The sequence below is a fragment of the Tursiops truncatus genome, chromosome 11 (genome assembly GCF_011762595.2).
Source record: "Tursiops truncatus isolate mTurTru1 chromosome 11, mTurTru1.mat.Y, whole genome shotgun sequence".
In the NCBI taxonomy this organism is placed as follows: Eukaryota; Metazoa; Chordata; class Mammalia; order Artiodactyla; family Delphinidae; genus Tursiops; species Tursiops truncatus.
Window position 1 is genome coordinate 6,957,605 of NC_047044.1, and position 25,720 is coordinate 6,983,324.

Here is a 25,720-nt window from a genome sequence, read left to right on the forward strand (position 1 = left end):
ATTTGAGGAGGCACTGTTAGTTTTTGAGGCACAGGACCCGAATGTAGAACAGTACACGAAGGTTGCAGCAACTGTTCAGAATGCAATTCAGTGCTACCATGTCATCTATGATGAGAAAAAAAAGAGCTACTACCCAGGCATAACTGGATTGTCTTTTCAGGAGGGCAGACAGAATTGAATCCAGCAAGGAACCAGAACCTGAGCCATCAACGTCAGGTGTGAGTGAAATGGCAGCTTGCCCTCCGTCTCCTATGGCTGACGATCCTTCAGCTCTACCGTCTCCCACCTCCTCTCCCTCCTCCAGTCAGTAACTCTTCTTGCCTGTTCACTCGATGCCAGCCCCTGTATGCCAGCTGTTGTACTGTACTACTGTACTTTTCAAAGTACCGTACTGTAAGATTAAAACTGTTTATTTTTTGTGTTTGTTTGCTTTTTATGTATTACTTGTGTGAAAAGTATTATAAACCTATTACTGTACAGTACTATATAGCCGATTGTGTTGGTTGGGTACCTAGGCTAACTTTGTTGGACTTATGAACAAATTGGACTTATGAACGTGCTCTGGAACAGAACTTGTTCATATGTAGGGGACTTACTGTATGGTGGTGTGTTAACCACTTAACTCTAGTATAAAAGCTAAAGAACAAAAGTATTAAAAAATAATTATAGCTACAATAATTTGTTAATGAATTCACAATATAAAAAGAGGTGAATTGTGACATTAAAAACATAAAGGGAGAGAGAGTAAAAAGGTAGAGTTTTTGTATGCAATAGAGTGAAGTTGTTATCAGCATTAAATAAACTGTTGTATCTAGAAGGTCTTTATGTAAACCTCATGGTAACCACAAAGCAAAAACCTACAGTGATACACGAAAGATAAAGAGGAGAGAAACAGCGCATACCACTAAAGAAAATCATCAATTCGCAAAGGAAGGCAGCAAGAGAGGGAGAAAGGAACGAGGGAACTATAAAACCACCAGAAAACAAAAAGATGGCATTAGTAAGTCCTTACCTATCAATAATTACTCTTTTTTTTTTTTTTTTTTTTTTTTGGCCAAGCCATGCAGCATGCGGGATCTTAGTTCCCCAACCAGGGATCAAACCTACTCCCCCTGCAAAGGAAGCATGGAGTCTTTTTTTTTAAAATAAATTTATTTTATTTTATTTATTTGTTTTTGGTTGTGTTGGGTCTTTGTTGCTGCACACGGACTTTTGTCTGGTTGCAGCAAGCAGGGGCTACTCTTCGTTGCGGTGTGCAGGCTTCTCATTGCGGTGGCTTCTCTTGTTGCGGAGCATGGGCTCTAGGCACGCAGCCTTCAGTAGTTGTGGCACGTGGGCTTAGTTGCTCCGTGGCATGTGGGATCTTCCCAGACCAGGGCTCGAACCTGTGTCCCCTGCCTTGGCAGGCGGATTCTTAACCACTGTGCTACCAGGAAAGCCCAAAGCATGGAGTCTTAACCACTGGACTGCCAGGGAACTCTCTCTATAATTACTCTTGATGTAAATGGATTAAATTCTCTAATCAAAAGCTAGTTGGATAAAAAAACAAGAGCCAACTGTATACTGCCTACAAGAGACTCACTTCAGCTTTAAGAACACATATAGGCTCAAAATGAAGGGATGGAGGGACTTCCCTGTTAGTCCAGTGGTAAAGAATCCTCCTTCAAATGCAGGAGATGCGGGTTCAATCCCTGGCTGGGGAACTAAGATCCCACATGCTGTGGGGCAACTAACCCTGGGCGCCACACTACTGAGCTCATGTGCCTCAACGAAGGAGCCCTCATGCTGCAAACTACAGAGCCCACCGCTCTGGAGCCCGTGCCACAACTAGAGAGAGAAAACCCACACACCACAACTAGAGAGAAGCCCGTGTGCCATACCACCTATACGGTATATCCATACTGTATGTGCTACAACACGGATGGACCTTGAAAATGTTATGCAAAGGGAAGAAAGCCAGACATAAAAGAGCTTATTGTATGATTCCATTTATATGAAATGTCTAGAATTGGCAAATCCATAGACACAGGAAGTAGATAAGTGGTTGACAAGAGGGAATGGGGGGCTTCCCTGGTGGTGCAGTGGTAAAGAATCCGCCTGACAATGCAGGGGACGCGGGTTTGAGCCCTGGTCCGGGAAGATCCCACGTGCCTCGGAACAACTAAGCCTGTGCGCCACCTGTGCTCTAGAGCCCACGAGCTACAACTACTGAAGCCTGTGCGCCTAGGGCCCGTGCTCTGCAACAAGAGAAGCCACTGCAATGAGAAGCCCGCGCACCACAACGAAGAGTAGCCCCTGCTCACTGCAACTAGAGAAAGCCCATGCGCAGCAACAAAGACCCAACACAGCCAAAAATAAATAAAATAAAATAAAATATTTTTTAAAAAGCTTTAAGAAAAAAAAAGAGGGAATGGGTAGTGACTGTTAGTGAGTATGGGTTTTTTGCGGGGGTGGGTGATGAGAATGTTCTGAAGTTAGATAGTGCTTATGGCTGCACAGCTATCTCTCTGTTCAAATAAATGATGTGGTTTCTGTCTCCTGGCTGGACCCTGACAGGTACATAGGGAGCCTGGAATCAGCTGTGCAAGGGTCCAGATGAGAGACAGGGAGACAGGGACAGGGGGTGATTATAGTGAAGATGAAGAAGAGGGACTGGCCAGACCCCCATGACTGAGCGTCAGTGGAAAGGGAACCACTGAGGCGATGTGCACAGCCAAAGACATTGGTGGTAAATAAAGACGGAAGTGTTAGGAACTGGTTGAAAAGTACCTATTCCACAACACTGTCTCCCGCAACAGTCTAACATTTCTAGACTCCCCTGATAAAAACAGTCTAACATTCTAGACTCCCCTGGATTCCTATTTAAAGAAACTCAACCAGTTTTCAGAAACTATTCCCCCAGACAGTCCCTGGATAGGGTGTTTGTGGGAGGGGGTCCTACAAAGACTGACCTCTCAGCTGAAAGAGACCCCATACCTCCCCAGGTTGGAACAGAGGTATTTGTACTGACTCAGGATGTGCAAGTATAATAAATTGGGGTGATTTCCCTCACTAAAATAGACTGCCCAGTTTATAGAATGAGAAAAAAGTTGCCTGTGGTGATTTAGTTACGTGTTCTAATATCTAGATTTAAATCTTGGCTTAACTTGCAGCAATTTTGAACAAGTTACTAAATATCTCTGTGCTTCTACTTCCTCCCCTGTAAAGTGCGGACGTTAATAGTTCCTACCGCATAGGATTGTTGCTAGAGGATTAAACGAGATAGTATATGTAAAGCACTTAGAATGGCACCTGAATAAGGAATTATTCAGGCCCAGACTTTTCCACATTGTGGTTTTTGCCACTAAGCCCAGAAGCCCTCTATAGGAAGCATGGGAAGTAACAGGCTCTCCCGCTTAATGCGCTTCCCAGTCCTCCTGTCTCCCCCCAACCCCCTTTTTTAAAAGAACAGTTTTAGGTTTACTGAAAAATTGAGAAGAACGTGGAATTTCTATACCCCCTTTCTTCCCCCCAGGCCTCCTTCAGTGTCTCCACTGTTATCATCTTGCATTAGTGTAGTACATTTGTTGTGACTGATGACAATATTGATATTTATAATTAGCTAAAGTCCGTAAGGGAATTCCCTGGTGGCCCAGTGTTAGGACTCTGCACTTTCACTGCCGGGGCCCAAGTTCCATCCCTGGTGGGGGAACTAAGATCTCGAAAGCCGCGTGGTGCGGCCAAATTTAAAAATAAATAAATAAAAAATAAAGTCCATAATTTACATTAGGGTTCACTCTTTGTGTTGTATATTCTATAGGTTTTGACCAATGTGTGACTTGTGTCCACCATTACAGTCCAGCACACAAGTTTCACTGCCCTAAAATCCTCTGTGCTCCACTTACTCATCCCTCCCTACCCCCACCTCAACCCCTGAAACCACCAATTTTTTCAGTCTTCATAGTTTTTCCTTTTCCAGAACATCAGAGGGTTGGAATTATACAGTATGTAGCCTTTTCAGATTGGCTTCTCTCACTTGGCAATTTGCCTTTAAGGTATACTTTCATGACCTGATAACTCATTTCTTTTTATCGCTGAAAATATTCCATTGTATGGATGTACCACTGTTTATCCACGCAGCTATTGAAGAACAATATCTGGTTGCCTCCATATCTTGGCAATTATGAATAAAGCTGCTATAAACATTCACGTGCAGAGTTTTGTGAGGACATAGATTTTCAACTCATTTGGATAAATACCAAGGAGCTCAATTGCTGGACCATGTGGTAAGAGTATGTTTAGTTTTTTGTTTGTTTGTTTGGCCAAGCCGTGCAGCCTTTGGGATCTTATTTTTCCGACCAGGGATCAAATCCCCACCCCCTGCAGTGGAAGTGTGGGGTCTTAACAACTGGACCTCCAGGGAAGTCCCGAGTATGTTTAGTTTTATAAGAAACTACCAAACTATATTCCAAGTGGCTGTACCATTTTATATTTCCACCGGCAAATGAATGAGACTTCCTGTTGCTTCAAAACCTTGCTAGAATTTGGTGTGGACAGTGTTTTGAATTTTAGCCATTCTAATAGGTGTGTAGTGGTAGCTCATTGTTTTAATTTGCAATTCCCTAATGACATATGATGCAGAGCATCTTTTTATATGCTTATTTGCCATCTGTATATCTTCTTTGGTGAGGTGTCTGTTCAGATCTTTTGCCCATTTTTAACTGGGTCGTTTTTCTTCTTATTGTTCACTTGTGGGAGTTCTTTGTATATTTTCGATACTAGTCCTTTACCATATGTGTCTTTTGCAAATATTTTCTCCAAGTCTGTGGCTTGTCTTTTCATTTTCTTAACAGTGTCCGTCACAGAGCAGACTTTTTAATTTTAATGAAGTCCAGCTTATCAATTTTTTCTTTCATGGATAGTGCTTTTTGGTGTTGTTTCTAAAAACTCATCAAAAAGCCAAGGTCATTAGTTTTTCTCCTATGTTATCTTTTAGGATTTTTATAGCTTAGCATTTACATTAGGTCTCTGATGCTTATTGAGTTAATTTTGTAAAATATCTGTGTCTAGATTTTTTTGTTTGCATGTCCATGTCCAGTTGTTCCAGTGCCATTCATTGAAAAGACTATTCTTTCTCCACTGAATTGTCTTTCTTTTTCAAAGATCAGTTGATTACATTTGTGTGGTCTGTTTCTGGGCTCTCTATTCTGTTTCACTGCTCTATTTGTCTATTCTTTCACCAACACCACACTGTCTTGATTACTCTATCTTTATATAAAGTCTTGAGGTTGGATAGGGACAGTCTTCCAACTTTGTTGTTGTTCTTCAGTATTGTGTTGGCTATTATTGGTCTTTTGCTTCCCCATATAAAATGTAGGATCAGTTTGTTGATATCCACAAAATAACTTGCTAGAATTTTGATTAGGATTACATTGAATAGACCAAATTGGGAAGAACTGACATCTTGACAATATTGATTCTTGCTATCCCTGTACATGGAATTCTTGCTAACCCATTTATTTAGAATTCTTGCTATCCCATTTATTTAGAATTTCTTTCATCAGAGTTTCATAGGTTTACCCCACATAGACCTTGTACATATTTTGTTGCATTTATACCTAAGTATTTCTTTTTATTTTATTTTAATTTTATTTTGGTAAATAGTATTGTGTTTTAGTTTCAAATTCCAATTGTTCATTGCTGGTAAACAACTGACTTTGTATATTAACCTTGTATTCTGCCACCTTGCTATAATTCCTTATTAGTTTCAGAGGTTTTTTGTTTTTTGTCGATTCTTTGGGATTTTCTACCTAGATAATCATAAAAATCATGATAAAAAAGGAAATAAAATGTATACAGACTTGGAAAAAAGTAAAACTGATTTTTTTTTTTTTTTTGGTCTTATTGCATTAGCTAGGACTTCCAGCACAGCATTGAATAGGAGTTGTAAGAGGGGATGTCTTTTCCTTGTTCCTGATCTTAGGAGGAAAGCATCTAGTTGCTCACCATTGAGTTTAATGTTAGCTATAGAGTTTTTTTGGTACATGCTCTTTATCAAATTGAGGAAATTCTCTCTATTCCTAGTTTACTGACAGTTTTTATCATGAATGTGTGTTGGATTTTGTCAAATGTTTTTCTGCATGTTGATATGATCATATGATTTTTCTTTAGCCTGTTGATACAACGCATTATATTAATTGATTTTTGAATGTTAAACCAGTCTTGCATACCTGGAATAAATTCCACTTAGTCATGGTGTATAACTCTTTTTATATATTGTTGAATTCAATTTACTAGTTTTTTGAGGATTTTGCCTTTTTGTTCATGAGAGATGTTGATTTGCAGTTTTCTTTCTTTCCTTATCTGGTTTTGGTATGAGGATAATGCTGGTTGCCTAGAATGATTTAGGAAGTATTCCCTCTGCTTCTATTTTCTGGAAGATGTTGTACAGAACTGGTATCATTTCTTCCCTAAATGTTTTGTACCAGTTAACCCATCTGGGCCTAGTGCTTTCTTTTTTGGAAGGTTATTAGTTTTGAATTCAACTTATTTAATAGAGATAGGCTTATCCAGATTATCTATTTTTCTTTGTGTGAGTTTTGGTAGATTGTGTCTTTCAAGGAGCATTGGTAACTTTTGATTGTTTCTTAGAGTTTCCATCTCTCTGCTTACATTATCCATCTTTTCTTGCATGCTGTCCACTTTTTCGATTAGAGCTCTTAATAATCAGTTGTTTTAAATTCCCAGTCTGATAATCCCAACATTTTTGCTATGTCTGAGTCTGGTTCTGATTCTCGCCCTGTCCAAGCTGTGTTTTTTGTCTTCTAGTATGCCTTGTAGTTGTATGCTAAAAGCCAGACATGATATACTATGTAAAAGGAACTGAGTTAAATAGGCCTGTAGTGTAAGGCCTTATGTTTATCTGGCTTGCAATTAGGCTGTGTTTATTATTTGCTGTATCTGCAGGTGTGAGAGACTAAAATTTCCTCTGGTGTCCAAGTTTTTGTCTCCTCTGTTGTCTTTGTGTTTCCCTAGAGACTGCTTAAATAAGGTCTGTGATGTGCAGTTCTTTCAGTTGTAATCCCCTGTTGTTAGGCAGGGGCCCTGTGGATGTGGTGGTACGGTGCTAGGGGAAAGGAAGAATTCTATAGTTCTATGATTAGGTGTCAAACTTTTAGTGACTTCTGCCCCTGGGCTTTGACCTTCACAAGTGTACCCCAGTTGTACCCCACTAAGGGGGATTCCACCCCCCTTAGTGGAGGCAGAAAGACTAATTAGGGCTGGACTTGGACATTTCCCTTCCTCTGCATGAAAGGTTACAGTGGACTGGAGTTGGGTATTCTCCCTCCCTGGGTCAGTTAGGCTCTGGTAAAACCCCAGTCAATTAGACCCTGGTTAAATGATTTCTCTTGAGAATAGGCCATGTTAAGGGAATAAAAGGCTTTGGGTGTAATTTCAAAATAGCTACTATTCCATTACCCCTGCTGGAAGTACAAAGGGTTTTTCTTTTCTCCACTCTTTACTGTGGGGAGCTGGTAGGGCTCCTAGAGGTAGAACTCACAGAAATGTTGGACTCCTCCCAAGGACTGGACCCCTGAAATTTTTAACTCTCAAGCTTGCCTACAAGCTTGAATTGCCTCCAGCAATTCGTCAACTGCAGTTTAAGTTTTCCTACCCTGATGCTGGCTCCATGGGTGGGGTTTCCTTTCTTGAGTTTTGTTTTCGGTGAATCGTGGTTCTCTGTATCCACCTGTCTCCCCAGTTTTGCAGACAGCAGTTTGCCCTGAGGCCTTCAATTCTCTGATGGATCTAAGAAGAGTAACTGATTTTCAATTTATTCAGCTTTTTTTTCTTGCTGTGAGGATGGGAATGTTGACTTCCAAGCCCCTTACCTGCTCTTCTCCTTTTTAGGAATCAGTCTGTGAAGGGAGCAGAAGGATGTGCAGGCACAAGGGGACAACCGGTCTCCTTACTAAGCTGGACCACATGCCCAGACCAAAGGCCTTCCTGGTTGGGGCATCAAAACAACGCAGACAGCCCCTTCTCCAGGAAGCCTACAGAACCAACTTGGGCTGGCCAGAACCGCTCCTCTGAACCCTGTGCTGACCTCTATCACTGCACTTATGTAAGGAATTAGGAGTGTCTCTCTCATTGGTCATCAGGTAAAAGCCAGAAGTCTAATGCCATAATTGGGTCCAAGGGAAAAACCCAAGCCTGAGCAGAAATATTTCTAAATTAGTTCCTTTATTTACTTATTTATGGCAGTGCCTCGAGGCATGCGGGATCTTAGTTCCCCGACCAGGAATAGAACCCATGCCCCCTGCAATGGAAGCATGGAAGCTCAGAGTCTTAACCACTAGATCGCCAGGGAAGTTCCTTTCCAGCTTTATTTATTTATTTATATCTATTTATTTTTGCCCATATTGAGGTATGCCAAGGCCATATCAGAGGTCTGATGACCAGAGAAGATAAGACCAGCAGAGCAAGCCAACAGGAGGAGGTCTAGACAACCTCCCTGCAGGGACCACACAGAGGGTGTGGTACTTATCTGCTTCCATCTTATATTTTAGGGATGGGTGGAGTCCAAGACAAGGTGGACACTTGGAAAATGTAATGAAATTGTCTATCTCTGGGGTAGTCTGTTTACTCCTCGAGATCAGGGCATATCAGATTCCTCAGAGCACAGGACTGGCTCAGAGCAGCCTCAGTAAGTACTTAACCTGAACTGATCCTTAGGAAGCCCAGGGCACAATATTGGGCAGTACGACAAACAAGTGGTCGTCCCACAAGCTCTCACATCAATTTATTCTGGCCCTCCTCTCCATGGAGAGTCAGAGAATGGGCTTCCCTGACTTAGGCAAGTGCTCCATCAAGGGGATTCAGAGACTTCAGCTGAGAAGATCCATCTCTCTTGGAACCAGACAATGAACAGTTGAAGCAGGACAAGTGCAGCACCCAGCCTGAAGCTGAGAGCCTGGGTGCATCCAAGCTGCCCTACTGGGAGGCCCCAAGGGAACAGCGCCAGGAAATGCATATCACAGATGCCCTCAGAAACAGAGAGACCCAAGGCCAAGGAGCGGTATGCAACAGCAAGCAGGCTTTAATCAGGGGTGAAAACCAGGGTGACCCTAGCTTCTTCGGTTACACTGACTTCTCTTTTATCCTCAGGACATAGACAGGAAGGAGGCCTGTTTTCTAACGACAACCTTTTTAGGAATCAGTCTGGAAAGGGAGCAGAAATCAGTCTCCATCCCCAAACTGTTTTACTTGCTGGTTCGGATCTCTCTCACTCTGGTTGGCTTGCGGTCTGTTTTCAAGCATTTTCCTTCCTTGAGAACAGGAGTCTTCTCGCATTCATCTGTGTTTTGAGGCACTGGGTATAAGGGAAGAAACCTGGGAATTAAGCTGCCTTTACACTAGCTGTTCCCTCTGCCTAGAGCGCTCTTCCCCAGATATCCGCGTGGCTACTCCCTCATCTCCTTTACCCTTCAAATCATTCCTCAAATATTACCTTCTCAACCAGGCTGTATTACAATCTGCTCCCTCTGCCAATCTTCCAGTTTTCCCAATCTCCCTTACTTTGCTCTATATTTTTTCATAGCTCTTAATAACTTCTGTCTTTGCTTTTCCAGCAGTATGAATATGATACGCCTAGTTATATCATAACATTTTATATATATATATATATTAAAAATATATTGACTGTGTCTTCGTATTAGTAGAATGTAAGCTCCATAAGAGCAGGAATTTTTGTTTGTTTTGTTGACTGATAAAGTGCATAGAAATGGCACACAAAAGGCACTCAACAAATGAGTGTCTGAATGAAAAGGGAAACCTAGGTTTGGATCTCGCCCTGTCGCTTTCCAGCCAGCTGTGCGCCTTTGACAATTTGCTCCTCCCTCGGGCCCAGTTTCTTCATCTATGAGATTGGAGTCCAAGCACCCACCTCACTGGATTATGCATGTGAAGTGCCTGGCAGGGTGCTGGGCACGAATAGATAGTTAATAAACGGGCTGGTCAATTGACCTAATTACTGCCCCTCTCAAACTCTTCACCTTCCCATCTGTTATAAGTACCCTTTACTCGGAGCCATCGCTAAGGCAATTAAGACCTTTAGGTCTGGGGCTGTGATGGGAGATGAGGGCATAAGGCCATGAAAAACCCAAAGATCTCTTTCCGGTGCCAGTTGAGCTGACTCAAGGGCAGCTGACCTCAGGCTCTCAGCAAGCCCTGCACCCCAATTACATGGCAGCAGAAGATCTGGAACCAATCTACTGGTCCTGTGAGAAATCTGAGCCCTCCTCTGACCTGCTAAACCACGTTTGACACAGTTGATTTTCTAAGCCCTCTGATCACCAGGGATCAAGCCTGCAGCAGGAAAAGAGACTCAGAGCTCACCAGGACCTCACGGGTGTGTGGAGAGGATCAGGCCGCTACGTGCACAGGGGACGCCTCCTACGCTTGGCACCTGTGGGATGAAGAGAGGATGCTCAGGAGCAGAGGTGAGGGTCCATGTCCTGCCTCCACCTCAACAGCTGTGGATTCTTTCATTTCCTAAGGTTGCCAAGCTTCAGTGTGCTTAGCTGTAACATGAAGATATTAATAGATTTTCATCCTCACTGGATTGCTATGGTGAGATACGCCTCTGAAGTGCTTTAGCACTTGCCTGGCACCTAGCTATAGTAATAGTCATTAGGTCATTTTCAAAGGCCTTTAAACACCAGATGAGTTCTATGGGACCCCCTTGCCCGTGGTGGCTTTGGCCAGTAAGAACCATACAAACTGTGGCTGTGAGGTAGGAAGAGGTGAAATATAACCATGCCTTCAGGGCTGTTCAACTCAATCGGCCAGAGAAGAGACAGCTTTCTCCAAAGTCCAAAAAAAAAATTTTTTATGTCAATCTATTTATTTATTTTTATTGGGGTAAAGTTGATTTATAATATTATATAAGTTTCAGGGGTACAACATAGTGATTCACAATTTTTAAAGATTATACTCCATTTATAGTTATGATAAAATATTGGCTATATTCCCTGTACTGTACAATATACCCTTGTAGCTTATTTATTTTATATGTAGTAGTTTGAACCCTGCCCCTCCTCCCTGCCCTCTCCCCACTGGTAACCACTAGTTTGTTCTCTGTATCTGTGAGTCTGTTTCTTTTTCTGTTATATTCACTAGTTTGTTTTCTCTTTTAGATTCCACATGTAAGTGATATCACACAGTATTTGTCTTTCTCTGTCTGACTTATTTCACTTAGCATAATGCCCTCCAGGTCCATGCATGGTGTTGCAAATGGCAAAATTTCATTCTTTTTCTTAATGCCTGAGTAGTATTCCATTTTGTGTGCGTGTGCGTGCATGTGTGTGTGTGTGTACACACACCACATCTTCTTTATTCATGCATCTGTTGATGGACACTTAGGTTGCTTCCATATCGTGGCTATTGCAAATAATGCTGCTATGAACATTGGAGTGTATATATCTTTTCAAATTAGTGTTTTCATTTTCTTTGGCTATATACCCAGGAGTGGAATTGCTGGATCATATGGTAGTTCTAATTTTAGTTTTGTGAGGACACTCCATACTGTTTTCCAGAGTGGCTGCACCAATTTGCATTCCCATCAACAATGTACAAGGGTTCCCTTTTCTCCACATCCTCACCAATATTTGTTATAAAGTCTGAAATTTTAATTTCTAATCCTTTCTGTCTGCCAAACAAAACCAATTCTGCAAATTATAATCTTTAGTTGGTGGCCAGAACTCAGTGGTATATGAATGTGTTGTATATGTATGTGTATATCATAAATCAAGAAACACAATTTACTCGTGTTGTAGAGTGAATAAACACAATTTATTCACTCTACAAATGTTTACTAGACACCCACTCTATGCGGTGCCTTCTGCTAGGCACCCCTGCAATGAGATACAGGCTCTGCTCTCAAGGAGCTCACGGGTTGTGGAGGAGATGAGCACACAGACAATCCCAATAGGACTGGCACAGTATTTCACCAGAAACACTCCAAGGGTACCATACAAGCTCAGTAGAAGGGCAATTATCCTAGAAAGGGAGTTCAGAAAAAGCTTCTTAGAAGAAAGGACTTCTGGGCTGTTTTGAAAGATGAGTAGAACACGTGGAGAGGAAGGTACAGAGGCAAAGGTCATGCTCAGCTGGGTCACTTGGCTGGAGAGGTCACTGGAAGGGCCAGACCTTGCAGAGCCTTGAATACTAACGAGCATAATGTGCCAGGACTGGGCATACAGGCAGTCCCGTGTGCTACTGACACTGCAGTTTTGTAGACCCATGCATGACTCAATGCCAGTAACTAAGAGGGAGCAGCAGCTAGCTGCTCTCTATATTATCATATAGCTTCTTTAAGAAGATCTCCTGTTCTCTGTAAACTGGACATGAAACTCTTTTTCTTGGAATGGGAGGAAGAATGATCTTTGACTTGCCTCATTGTTGGAAAAAGCTTTGAAGTCCATTTTAATTCTAATATCCCAGAAAGTGTTTCCCAAACTTTGTTCCACTGAACCATAGTTTTTCCAAAGTGTTTAGTGAATTAAATAGTCTAAGGTCAAATAATTTTGAAAAAAGGTGTATAATTGAAAATCTCTCCCTCTTGGAAATTTATGATGTTCATTATAGGTGCTGAGAAGTCATGAAGTCATGAAGAAATCAGTTTACCTAGCTTTTTCAAATATATATGACTCAATAACCCCTTTTTTCACATAACACCCTTAAATAACACCCCCCTGACTTCCTTGGGAATGGCTGTCCTTGGGAATATAGAAGATCTGGTTTCCTAATTATTACAATGAGAGTCAATCAATAACTCTAATCTGTTTTAAGGAAATGACACCCCCGTCAAATTTTTAAAGCTCTACATAACAGAGAAGTTAACAATGCTGTTAGTAATAGCAAAAACCTGCAAACAAATCAAATATCTTAAATAGGGATCAAGAAAATATGTAATGGTGTAACCATGTCAGAATATTATGTAGCCACTAATGATATTTATGAAGAACTTTTTAAGGGAATTCCCTCGTGGTCCAGTGGTTAGAACTCGGTGCTTTCACTGCTGAGGGCCTGGGTTCCATCCCTAGTGTGGCCAAAAAAAAACCTATAAAATTCATCAAATATATATGTTTTTAATATATCAATTATATCTCAATAAAGTTATTTTTTTAAAAAACCTATAAACTTGTTTGTAAAATAGCTGAAACACTATATATATATAGCATGTTCTCAACTACATATAAATATGCATAGAAAAAATGTTTTGGTTTAAATGTCTTCTGTGTCTAGTAATATTGTGGACTGGAGCCCCTGAAACCCTTCTGCTATACAATATCTAAAAAGAATTAAATTTTTAATGCCTCACTTTCATGTGGCTTAACAAATAAATTAAACCTGCAAGAAAGTAATGAAAGGCCAACGAAATTAGGAACTTGGACAGAGTGAGAGAACAGTGAGCTCTTAAGAGGCTGAAAACCTTTGAGTAGTCTAGAATACTCTAGAATGGTGGTTCTCAGCAGGGATGGCATTACCCCTGAAGGAGCGATTAGGAAATAAGTGGGGATATTTTTGGTTATCATAACTGGAGGCCACTGGTGGTACTTAAAGATGCTAGACATTCTGAAAGGCATAGGGCAGTTCCTCACAACAAAAAATCATCCTATACCCGCTCATGACTTTCAGATGAATCCCTGGCCATTGATGTAGGTGAAATACATGCTTATAATCATTTGAGCCTAGAGCTCAAATGATTTTAATATAGACAGAACTTTTCAGGAATTCAACCACTGTGGAAATCGAGGGAAAATTAAACTTCGTTTTATTTGGAAATTTGTCAAGAAATGTTTATCATTTTGGAAAACAATATTGCCAATGGCAATGCCACCATGATATTCAAGTCACCAATAGGCATACATATATCACTTTACAACTAAAGTGAATCTACACATGGTGAGTAAGCACTTGATTACTTCTTTGTGTCTTCTAGTACGGTGGAATCTGAGCATTTATATGTATATTAAAATACTTAAAACTTTACACCCAAACTACTCTTCTATTCTTCTTTATATCACATTTATGGCCTTGGGTTGATTTTGGTTGAAATAGTGCAGAATCATGTGCAATTGTCTACGAATTTCATTCCAATGAAGTAAAGGAGACATTACAAAATATTTTTTCTAAAAGGGGGCATTCAGTCTGATGGAATTAAAAATTACTGTAGCATAAAACTTGTTTTTCTCATTTAACAATAAGGTATAGAAATTTTTGCATATGTAGCATGCAAGTTCCATAGTTTAAATATTTACTATTAATGGACATATAGGATATTTCTAATTTGGTGCTGTTAGAAACAATGAATGTAATGAAATCGTCCCACGTTGTTGTGCACACGTGCAAGTATTTCTTAGGAATGGATATTGAGAAGTGAAGCTGCTAAATCAAGAGTAGAAATATTTTGGGCTTCCCTGGTAGTGCACTGGTTGAGAGTCCGCCTGCTGATGCAGGGGACTCCGGGAAGATCCCACATGCCGCAGAGCGGCTGGGCCCGTGAGCCATGGCCGCTGAGCCTACGCGTCCGGAGCATGTGCTCCGCAACGGGAGAGGCCACAACAGTGAGAGGCCCGCGTACCGCAAAAAAACAAAACCAAAAACAAACAAAAAAAAAGACTAGAAATATTTTAACTTTTAAAAGGTACTTGGGGAATGCCCTGGCAGTCCAGGGGTTAGAACTTGGTGCTTTCACTGATGAGGGCCTGGGTTCAATTCCTGGTCAGGGAACTAAGATCCCACAAGCTGCACGGTGCAGCCAAAAAAAAAAAAAAAAGGTACTGCCAAATTTCTTTCTAAAAAGGGATACCATTGGGACACTGGGACTGACATATATACACTAATATGTATAAAATAGATAACTAATAAGAAGCTGCTGTATAAATAAATAAATTAATTAAATTTAAAAAAAGAATAATTAATTAACAGTAAATAAAAAGGCATACCAAGTTATGCTCCCACTAATAGTGTATAAAAAATAATCTTTTCCCCACATTCTTCCCAACACTTGAGTTTTTCGGTCTTTTCTTAAATTTTATATTGGAGTATAGTTGACTTACAATCCAGAATATATTTTTTAAAAATCCTTATACAACTTAATAGAAAAGCAAACAAACAATCCAATTAAAAAATGGGGGGCTTCCCTGGTGGCGCCATGGTTGAGAGTCCGCCTGCCAATGCAGGGGACGCGGGTTCATGCCCCGGTCCAGGAAGATCCCACATGCCACGGAGCGGCTGGGCCCATGAGCCATGGCCGCTGAGCCTGCGTGTCCGGAGCCTGTGCTCCGCAACAGGAGAGGCCACAACAGTGAGAGGCCTGTGTACTGCAAAAAAAAAAAAAAAAAAAGATGGGGAGAGGCTCCGAATAGACATTTTTCCAAAGAAGACATACAAATGGCCAACAGGCACAGGAAAAGGTGCCCAACATCACCAGTCATCAGGGAAATGCAAATCAGAACCACAATAAAATATCACCTCACACCTGTAAGAATGGCCACTACCAAAAAGACAAGAAATAACAAGTGTTGTCAAGGACGTAGAGAAAAGGGAACCCTTATGTACTGCTGGAGGGAATGCAAAGTAGTGCAGCCACTACGGAAAACAGCATGGAGGTTCCTCAAAAAATCAAAGCTAGAACTACCATATAACCCAGCAGATCCACTTCCTGGCCTTCATCCTGTCAAATACAAATTGGCACTTGCCATCTACCTCTACAAGGATTAAATAATGTGCTGCTGCATCTGCTGACTTTCAACACCCCCTGAAAGGAGTTCAGGGTGGAGAGCAGACATGAGGTTCTCTGTGCTCTGGGAAAACTGGCAGAACAGGTCTTCAGATAGTTAGGTATTTTCAGGAGCTGATTTTATGAGCCCAATTCTTATATCTCCTCATATCTAGTAAAGCACTAAAATCCTTCAGGGTGATGTCTGCTCCTCGTGACTAGCAGTAACCTTCTGCAAAAAAAATATGTACTTGATTGCATGTACTCCCCCTTCACCAAAATCACATATATACTGACCTCTCCCATTACCTCTTTGGAGCAGTTTCTCAGAGCTATCTGAAATGCTGTCTCCCAGGCTATAGTCCTCATTTTGCCCCAAATAAAATTTAACTCACAACTCTCATGTTGTACATTTTTTCTTAAGTCAACAATCCAAAAGAAACAAAATCACTATCTTGAAAATATATCTGGGGCTTCCCTGGTGGCGCAGTGGTTGAGAATCCACCTGCCAATGCAGGTGACACGGGTTCGAGCCCTGATCTGGGAAGATCCCACATGCCACGGAGCAACTAAGCCCATACGCCACAACTACTGAGCCTGTGCTCTAGAGCCCACGAGCCACAACTACTGAGCCTGCGTGCCACAACTATTAAGCTCATGTGCCTAGAGCCCGTGCTCCACAACAAGAGAAGCCACCACAATGAGAAGCCCGCGCACCACAATAAAGAGTAGCCCCCGCTCGCCGCAATTAGAGAAAGCCCGTGCGCAGCAACGAAGACCCAACACAGACAAAAATAAATAAATAAAATAAATAAATTTATTAAAAATAAAAATAAAAGAAAATATATCTGCACCCCAGTGTTCAAGGCAGCGCCATCTGCAATAGCCAAGACAAGGAAACAACAAGAGTTCATCACGAGATGAATGGATTTTTTTTAAATGTGGCACATATACAATCAAACATTAGTTGTAAAAAGAAGGAAATCCTGCCATTTGAGACAACATGGTTGGATCTCGAGGGCATCACACTAAGTGAAGTCAGACAGAGAAAGACAAATACCAATACTGTATGATCTCATAGGTGAAATTTTTTTAAAAAATCAAAAACAAAAAAATGAAACTGAAGCCATAGATACAGAGAACAGATTGATGGTCGCCAGAGGCAGTGGGTGAAATGGGTGAAGGTGGTCAAAAGCTACAAATTTCCAATTATAAAATAAATAAGTCACGGGTGTGTAATGTACAGCATGGTGAGTATAGTTAATAATACTGTATTACATACTTGAAAGTTGCTAAGAGAGACCTTTTTTTTTTTTTTTTAACCAGTCATCTTCTCTTGGGTGTTAATTCTGCATCAGGATATGAAAGGATTCAGGGGTGCCAGGCAAAAGTCATAGTCAGGAATGCAGAGTGTGCCCTCTTCAGAGGTACTCACTTGGCTGCTCATGTTTAAGTTCCTTGTAAGAACTGCAGTAGCTGAAAAGCACATAAGCTGCCAGCAACACAGAAAGCCCTACAATGCTCCCTTTCTTCATGTTGAAATACTTGTAATACCAGTAATAACCTCTTTGAAACGCTCCAGCAGTTCCTTTAAGGATGAAATCCCGCATTAGTATCCAGCTTGCCAGCTCCCTTAGTTTGACATTCAGGAGCTTCTTCTTCAGTGGTACAACTGATTCCATCTTGGAGTCCTGGCTGTCTGCCCCAATATCAACTTTTCCATGTTGAACAAAGTCTGAGGCATCACTAAAGGCCTTCCGACTTTCTTCATCTTCATAGGGTTTCTCACCACTATGAATTCTCTGATGCAGAAGAAGAGATGAATGTTTTCCAGGTATAAACGTTTTTCTATCACTGATTATTTTATAACTTGAATCCAAACCTGTACTCCAGTTTCTTGTTTCTTCCCTCACAACCATCCAGGGTTCTTTTCCTTGCTCCAATAACACAATTATGTCTGGCTTAGAAATGGAATGGCCCAGTGAGACCAAGTTACTATAGTTCTCCATCATCACACTGCAGTACAACTTCTTCTGAACAAGGTCGAGAATTCCCACTCATGCTGAAAGAACGCTATGGCCACATACTTGAATGTTATTGGTCCATGGGCCATGATTTTAGACCTGCAAGAGCTGATCAGTCCTCAGGGTTCCTTTACCAGAAAAACACAGAGTCCAGAAAACCCAGACCATCCCTTGCCAGCTTGGGGCTACCTCTGCACAGTCATTTCGCAGCAACCTATGCTAGTTTCTCGCTTGGATGGATGCCACTTACAGGCAGTTCCCAACAAGGAACATAGAAAAAGGCCCGAGGTGGAAGTCACCTCGTCAATTGTCTCAATCATTTTCTTTTTTTAGTATTTATTTATTTATTTGGCTGTGCCAGGTCTTAGTTTTGGCATGCAGGATCTTTAGTTGTGGCATATGGGATCTTTTTAGTTGTGGCATGTGGGATCTTTAGTTGTGGCATGCGGGATCTAGTTCCCTGACCAGGGATCGAACCCAGGCCCCCTGCCTTGGGAGCGCAGAGTCTTAGCTGCTGGACCACCAGAGAAGTCCCTGTCTCAATCTTTTTAATGTTTGTAAATCTTTAGAAATAAAAATTCTCATTTCAAGTTGCATTTAGCTAACACTAGTCAGGTTGAACAAACATCTTTTCAAATGATTCTTGGTCATGCTATTGCCTCAATTAATTGAGAATTCACATCTTTTGTCCATTTTTTATTTTGGGTTGATTTGCAGAAGTACATATATTCTGACTACAAACTATTTGTCTGTTTAATATATATGTTGGAAATCAGTTTCTCCTAGTCTCTTGCCTATCTTTTAACTTTGGTCATACAGAAGTTTCAAATTTTGTTATAGTCAAATTTATCACTGGTTTCCTTTATTTCTTCATTGTTTTTGGTCTTCTTATAGAAGGCTTCCCCTACCTCTAGATATCATTTTCAATGGCTGCATAATATTTCATTGTATGGATATACCATAACTTGTGAAATTCTCTCTCACTACTGAAAATTTAAGTTGTCCCATCCATTCACTAATATAAATAATGCTATGAAAAACAACAAAGTGTTCAAGTTGATATTTTTAAATATATATCTTAGTTCCTAGCAAAATGAGCATAATAAATGTTTCTTGAATGAGGGAGGGGAAAATGCAGGACATTTTTTCCACACTCACTCAAGGCATGTTAAAAAAAATGCAGCCCAATGTACACCAAATTACTGGAGAATTAGCTCTACAATTCTACTTCTCCTTTAGCCCATCTAATCAAGAGTTGACTCTGCCTCTAAAATCTAGGCATGGAAGTAAAGCTTCATCTTCCCTCTAAGGTTGCCTTCCCAAAGGGTGTGACAGCTATCTGAGACAGGCCTTTAACCACATACCTGAGTCATCCTTATTATTGTGACTTCAGTTTTAGGGTGCCCTTTGCTTGGTGAGTCTTCAATGTTTACTTCTTAGAAGGTGGTAAATGAGCCTGAGAAGATGAGGTAGATGGAAGAGAAGCCTCCGGCTGGGCTGCCACAGATTTGTGAGAGGCAGCTCTATTTCCAGCAGGTGGAGCTTCATATGCTGGAGGTGGGGCTTCATTTCCAGCTGGTGGGGCTCCATACCCTGCAGGCAGGGCTTCATATGTCACTGGTGGGGTTCCATATCCCGCAGGTGGGGCTCCATATCCCCCAAGCGGGGCTCCATATCCCGCAGGTGATGCTCCATATCCTGGTGGTGGGGGTCTGTAGACCACAACTGGGTATGCTGAGAAGGAAAAATATCAGTTAGTCATTTGTTAGAGTAGACAAGGAATAAGTAAGAAGGAGATAGAAGATAAAAAATAATACTGGGGCTTCCCTGGTGGCGCACTGGTTAAGAATCCACCTGCGGGCTTCCCTGGTGGCGCAGTGGTTGAGAGTCCACCTGCCGATGCAGGGGACATGGGTTCGTGCCCCACTACGGGAAGATCCCACGTGCCGCAGAGCGGCTGGGCCCATGAGCCATGGCCTCTGAGCCTGCGCGTCCGGAGCCTGTGCTCCGTGGTGGGAGAGGCCACAACAGTGAGAGGCCCGCGTACTGAAAAAAAAGAATCCGCCTGCCAATGCAGGGGACACAGGTTCAAGCCCTGGTCCGGGAAGATCCCACATGCCGCGGAGCAACTAAGCCCGTGCGCCACAACTACTGAGCCTGTGCTCTAGAGCCTGTGAGCCACAACTACTGAGCCCACATGCCACAACTACTGAAGCCCATGCACCTAGGGCCTGTGCCCTGCAACAAGAGAAGCCACCGCAATGAGAAGCCCCTGCACTGCACGAAGAGTAGTCCCTGCTCACTGCAACTAGAGAAAAGCCCTTGCGTGGCAATGAAGACTCAATGCAGCCAAAATAAATAAATAATTAAAATTAAAAAAAAAATAAATAATAATACTGAAGCAAACTGACACAGGAAGAGAATTCAGGCAGGCAGAACAATGCAGAAGCCATATTCTTCAGCCATCACCAGCTGAAGGCTTTATCATTTCTTGTTGTGGAAGAATTCAAATCAACATGAAAACAACCCTATAGTTATATCTCTACATTACTTATAGTTGTACCCAGATACATACTTAATAAAGTTTGTTTTGATGATAAAAAAGTAATAAATGCTCAATGAGGAATATGTATTTGGGAAATAGAGAAGAGATAAAATTTTAGAAGTCATCTATAATTCCATAATCAAATACAAAAACTTAATATTTTGGTGCACTTATTGGTAGGATCTCTGTTAATCTTTTTTATACGATCATGATTATAACAACCATACAATTTTTTAAAAATCTGGCTCTTTTTACTTGACATTATGAGAAAGTTCTTTATATTATTAATGTATTTCATAAATTAAAAGCTGGACTATATTTTATCATGCTGATAAGTGCTACTTATGATAAGTGCTCCCTGGTTGTTGGAGAGCATGTTGCTTCCAAATTTCCAATTAATATTATAATAAACATGAGATTTATTTATTTCCTTGGCTACATTCCCTAAGTGATTTGACTGTGTCAGTGTGAATGGACTGTCAAGTTACTTTTCCATAATCCATATTTATGTTTAAGCTATGTAGAAAACACATTAAAAGAACTGTCTTAAAGATGCTCAAAGAACTAAAGGAAAATGTGGAGAAAGTCAAGAAAATTGTATATGAACAAAATAGAAGTATCAATAAAGAGATAGAAAACCTAACAAGAAAAGAAACAAACAAAAAATTCTGGAGCTGAAAAGTACAATAACTGAAATGAAAAATTCACTAGAGAATTTACATTCAGATTTGAATAGGCAAAAGAAAGAATCGGTAAACCTGACTACAGGACAATAAAAATTGTTGATACTGAGGAACAGAAAGAAAAAGACTGAAGAAAAGTGATCAGAGCCCAAGGGACCAGTGGGACACTACCAAGCAGACCAACATACACATTGTGGAAGTTCCAGAAAAAGAAGAGAGAGAGAAAGATGTAGAGAAAATATTTGAAGAAATAATGGCTGAAGACTTCCCAAATCTGATGAAAGACATGAATATAAACATCAAAGAAGCTCAATAAACTCCAAGTAAGATGAACTCAAAGAGATCCACACTGAGACACACTATAGTCAAACTTTCAAAAGCCAAAGATAAAGAGAGAATCTTGACAGCAGCAAGAGAGAAGTGAATAATCACATACAAGAGATCCTCAATAAGAAAGTCAGCAGATTTCTCACCAGAAACATTGGAGGCTAGAAATAAACTGTCCAACAAGAATCCTATATCTGGCCAAACTCCTGTGAGAGTGAGAAAGAAATTAAGATGTTTCCAGATAAACAAAAGCTGAGGGAGTTCATTACTACTAGACTTGCCCTGCAAGAAATGCTTAAGGGAGTCCTACAAGGTGAAATGAAAGGACACTAGAGAGTAATCTGAAACCATATGAAGAAATAAAGATTTCAATAAAGGTAAATCATTGAGCAATTATAAAAGCTAATATTATTATAACAATGGTTTGTAATTCCATTTTTGTTTTCTACATAACTAAAGAGACTAATGCATTTAAAAGAATTATTAGGTTATGTTTTGGGGGGCACAATGTATAAAGATGAATTTTGTGACATCAACTGAAAGGGGTGAAGACAGAGGGGCTGTAAAGGTACAGAGTATTTGTATGTTACTGAAGTTAAGACAGTAAAAATTCAAATTAGTGTTATAACTTTAGGATGCTAGATGTAACCCCCATGGTAGACACACACACACACACACACACACACACACACACACACACACACACAAACACACAGAACAGCTATGAAATATAAACAAAAGGAAATGAGAGTAGTGGGAGTCAAGATGGCCATGTGGGAAGACATGGAGTTAGTGTCGCCCCACAACTAGGGCACCTGCCAGCCTCTGGTGGGGGACTCTGATGCCCAAGGAGACAGGAGGAACCCCAAAGTGAACCAGTTGGTCATAGGGGGACTGAGGGGGGAGGAGAAGTGGAGGCCAGACAGGATCAGCGCCCCTGAGGCTGGGGAGATCAGGAGAAGCAGGTGGGAGGGACTCTCTGGGAAGAGCAGGAGAGGAGTGGAGGGTGATTGCCTGGCCCACTCAGGCCGGGGAGCCTGCTGAGCTCCCAGACCGGTACCCACCCCATCCAGGCCGCGTGGGTCCTGGGGGCATAGAAGGGAGGTCAGAGAGATCAGGAGTCAAAATCGACTAAACACAAAAGAAGACAGTAATGCAGGAAATGAGGGTCAAAAAAGCTATAACGCATATAGAAACCAAATAGTGAAATGACAGAAGTAAGGCCCCCATCATCAGTATTACTTTAAATGTAAGTGGATTAAATTCCCCAATCAAAAGACAGAGATTGGTAGAATGAATAAAAACTCATGATTCAACTGCATGCTGTGTGTATGAGACTTATTCTAGATACAAAGACATAAATAAATCAAAAGTAAAAGGTTGGAAAAAGATATTCCACGTAAATAGTAACCAAAAGAGAGCAAAAGTGGCTATACTAATATCTGACTAAATAGACTTTACATCAAAAAGATTATGAGATAAAGAAGGAAATTACATATTAATAAAATGTTCAGTACAGCAAAAGGATATAACAATTATAAACATTTACACACCTAATGACAGACCATCACATATATGAAGCAAAAACTGACAGAATTGAAGGAAGAAATAGACAGTACTACAATAATAGTTGTAGACTTCAATATCCTTCACTCACAATGATGGCTAGAACAACCAGACAGAAGATAAATAAGGAAATAGAGGACATAAAAAATACAACAAACCAACTGGATCTAACAGACAAATATATGACACTCTACCCAACAACAATAGAATACACATTCCTCTCAAGTATACATGGTACATTTTTCAGAATAGAACATATATTAGGCAACAAAGTAAGTCTGGATAGATTTTAAAAGATAGATGTCATACAAAGTAGCTTCTCTGACCACAAAGGGATGAATTTACAAATCAACAACAGAAGTAAAACTGGAAAAATTACAAATTTGTGGAAATTAAACACTGCACTCTTAAACCACAAATGGATCAAAGAAGAACTCACAAGGGAGGTTATAAAATACTTAGAGATGAATGAAAATGAAAACACAACATACCGGGACTTCCCTGGTGGTCCAGTGGCTAAGACTCGGTGCTCCCAATGCAGGGGACCCGGGTTTGATCCCTGGTCAGGGAATTAGATCCCACATGCCACAACTAAGAGTTTGCATGCCACAACTAAAAGATCCCACATGCCACAACCAAGACCCGCTGAAGCCAAATAAATAAATAAATTTTTTGAGCTTTTTTTTGTTTTTAATTATTATTATTATTTTTTTATTTTTATTTTTTGCAGTACGTGGGCCTCTCACTGTTGTGGCCTCTCCTGTTGCGGAGCACAGGCTCCGGACACGCAGGCCCAGCGGCCATGGCTCACAGGCCCAGCTGCTCCGTGGCATGTGGGATCTTCCCAGACCGGGGCACAAACCTGCATCCCCTGCATCGGCAGGCGGACTCTCAACCACTGCACCACCAGGGAAGCCCCTAATTTATTTTTTTATACAGCAGGTTCTTATTAGTTATCTATTTTATACATATTTGTGTATATATGTCAATCCCAATCTCCCAATTCATCCCACCACCACCCCACATAATAAATAAATATTTAAAACAAACAAACAAAAAACACCATATACCAAAGCTCAAAGAATGCAGCAAAAGCAACGCTAAGGGGGAAATTTACAGCTAAAAACACAGTAAAAAACAAAAAAGATCCTAAGTCAACAACCTAACTTAAAAACTTAAAGAACTAAGAAAAGAAGAACAAACTAAATCCAAAGCTAGCAGAAGGAAGGAAATAATAACAATTAGAACATAGATAAATGAAAAAGAGAATAGAAAAACAATAGAGAAAATCAGTGCAGCCAAAAGCTGGTTCTTTGAAAAGATCAACAAAATTGAGAAACCTTTGGCTAGACTGACCAAGAAAAAAAGAGAAGATTCAAATTATTAAAATTAGAAATGGAAGTGGGTACATTACTACTGATTCTACAGAGATAAGAAGGATTATAATACGCTACTATGAACAACTGTATGTTAGCAAATTGGATAGCCTAGAAGAAATGGATAAATTCCTAGAAGCCTAAAACCGATAACACTAAATCATGAAGGAATAGAAAATCTGTATAGACCTAGTAAGGAGACTGAATCAATAATTTAAAAAATCTTCCAACAAAGAAAACACCTGGACCTGATTGTTTCACTGGTGAATTCTACCAAACACATAAAGAACTAATACCAATCCTTCTCAAACTTTTCCAAAAAATTGAAGATGAGGGAACACTTCCTAACTCATTTTATTACCTATTGTGAATAATGCTTCTATGAACATGGTGTACAAATGTCTCTTAGACCCTGCTTTCTATTCTTTTGGTATATACCCAGAAGTGGAATTGCTGGGTCATTAAAAATGTTTTTAGGAACCTCCATACTATTTTTCACAGTGGCTGTCCCATTTTATATTCCCACCAACAGTACATAAGCATTCCAATTTCTCCACATACTTGCCAACATTTGTTGTTTACTGTTTTTTTTTTTTTGATAGCAGCCATCCTAATGGGCAAGAAATGAAAACTTATGTTCTCACAAAAACCTGTACCAAAACCTGCAACCAACCCAGATATACTTGAGCTGCTGAATGGTTAAACAAACTGTTGTACATCTATACCATGAACTATTACTCAGCAAAAAGAAGGAACAAATTATTGATACATGCAACAACCTGGGTGAATCTTGAGGAATAATGCTGAGTGAAAAAAGTCTATCCCAAAAGCTTACATACTACATGATTCCATTTATATAACAATCTTGAAATGTCAAAATTATAGAAATGGAGAACAGATTAGTGGTTGCCATGCGTTAAAGAGGAGGGGGAGGAAGGGAAGTAGGTGTAGCTGTAAAAAGACAAACAGAAGTGATCCTTGTGGTAATGTAAATGTTCTGCATTTTTATTGTATCCATGTCAATACCCTGGTTGTGATATTATACTATAGTTCTGCAAAATGTTACCAGTGGGAGAAACTAGGTAAAAGGTATAAAGAATATCTCAGTATTATTTCCAAAAACGTATGGGAATCTACAATTATCTCAAAATAAAAAGTTTAATTAAAAAACCATAATTATAGCAATAAACAATCCAAAAAGGAAATTAAGAAAACAATTACATTTACGATAGCATCCAAAAGAATAAAATACCTAGGAATAAATGTAACCAAGGAGGTAAAAGACTTGTGTTTTGGGACTTCTCTGGTGGTGCATTGAGAAGACTCCACGCTCCCAATGCAGGAAGCCCAGCTTCGATCCCTGGTCAGGGAACTAGATCCCACATGCGTACCGCAACTAAGAGTTCGCATGCCACAACTAAGGATCCTGCATG

General features: G+C 40.5%; 2 protein-coding genes across 2 annotated transcripts in view; both read right to left on the reverse strand.

Moving 5' to 3' along the window:
* Window positions 1–9,062: 9,062 nt before the first annotated feature.
* Window positions 9,063–25,720, reverse strand: part of WBP2NL (WBP2 N-terminal like) — a 37,047-nt gene continuing 20,389 nt past the window's right edge. The window contains exons 6-8 of the mRNA XM_033865682.2: window positions 19,155–19,524; window positions 10,378–10,447; window positions 9,063–9,352 (exon numbers count right to left, since the gene is read on the reverse strand). Of these exons, the coding sequence (XP_033721573.1) occupies window positions 19,220–19,524 (305 nt within the window). The 3' untranslated portion in view covers window positions 9,063–9,352; window positions 10,378–10,447; window positions 19,155–19,219. The remainder of the gene's footprint in view (window positions 9,353–10,377; window positions 10,448–19,154; window positions 19,525–25,720) is intronic.
* Window positions 13,226–17,778, reverse strand: LOC101325751 (zinc finger protein 30-like). The gene has a single exon (XM_073788110.1). It carries the CDS (start codon window positions 17,776–17,778, stop codon window positions 17,188–17,190), a length of 591 nt encoding a protein of 196 aa, XP_073644211.1. The 3' UTR covers window positions 13,226–17,187.

Coding starts and splice junctions, on each gene's coding strand:
- LOC101325751 (XM_073788110.1), bottom strand. CDS start 17,778: ATGATGGAGAACTATAGTAACTTGGTCTCACTGGGCCATTCCATTTCT.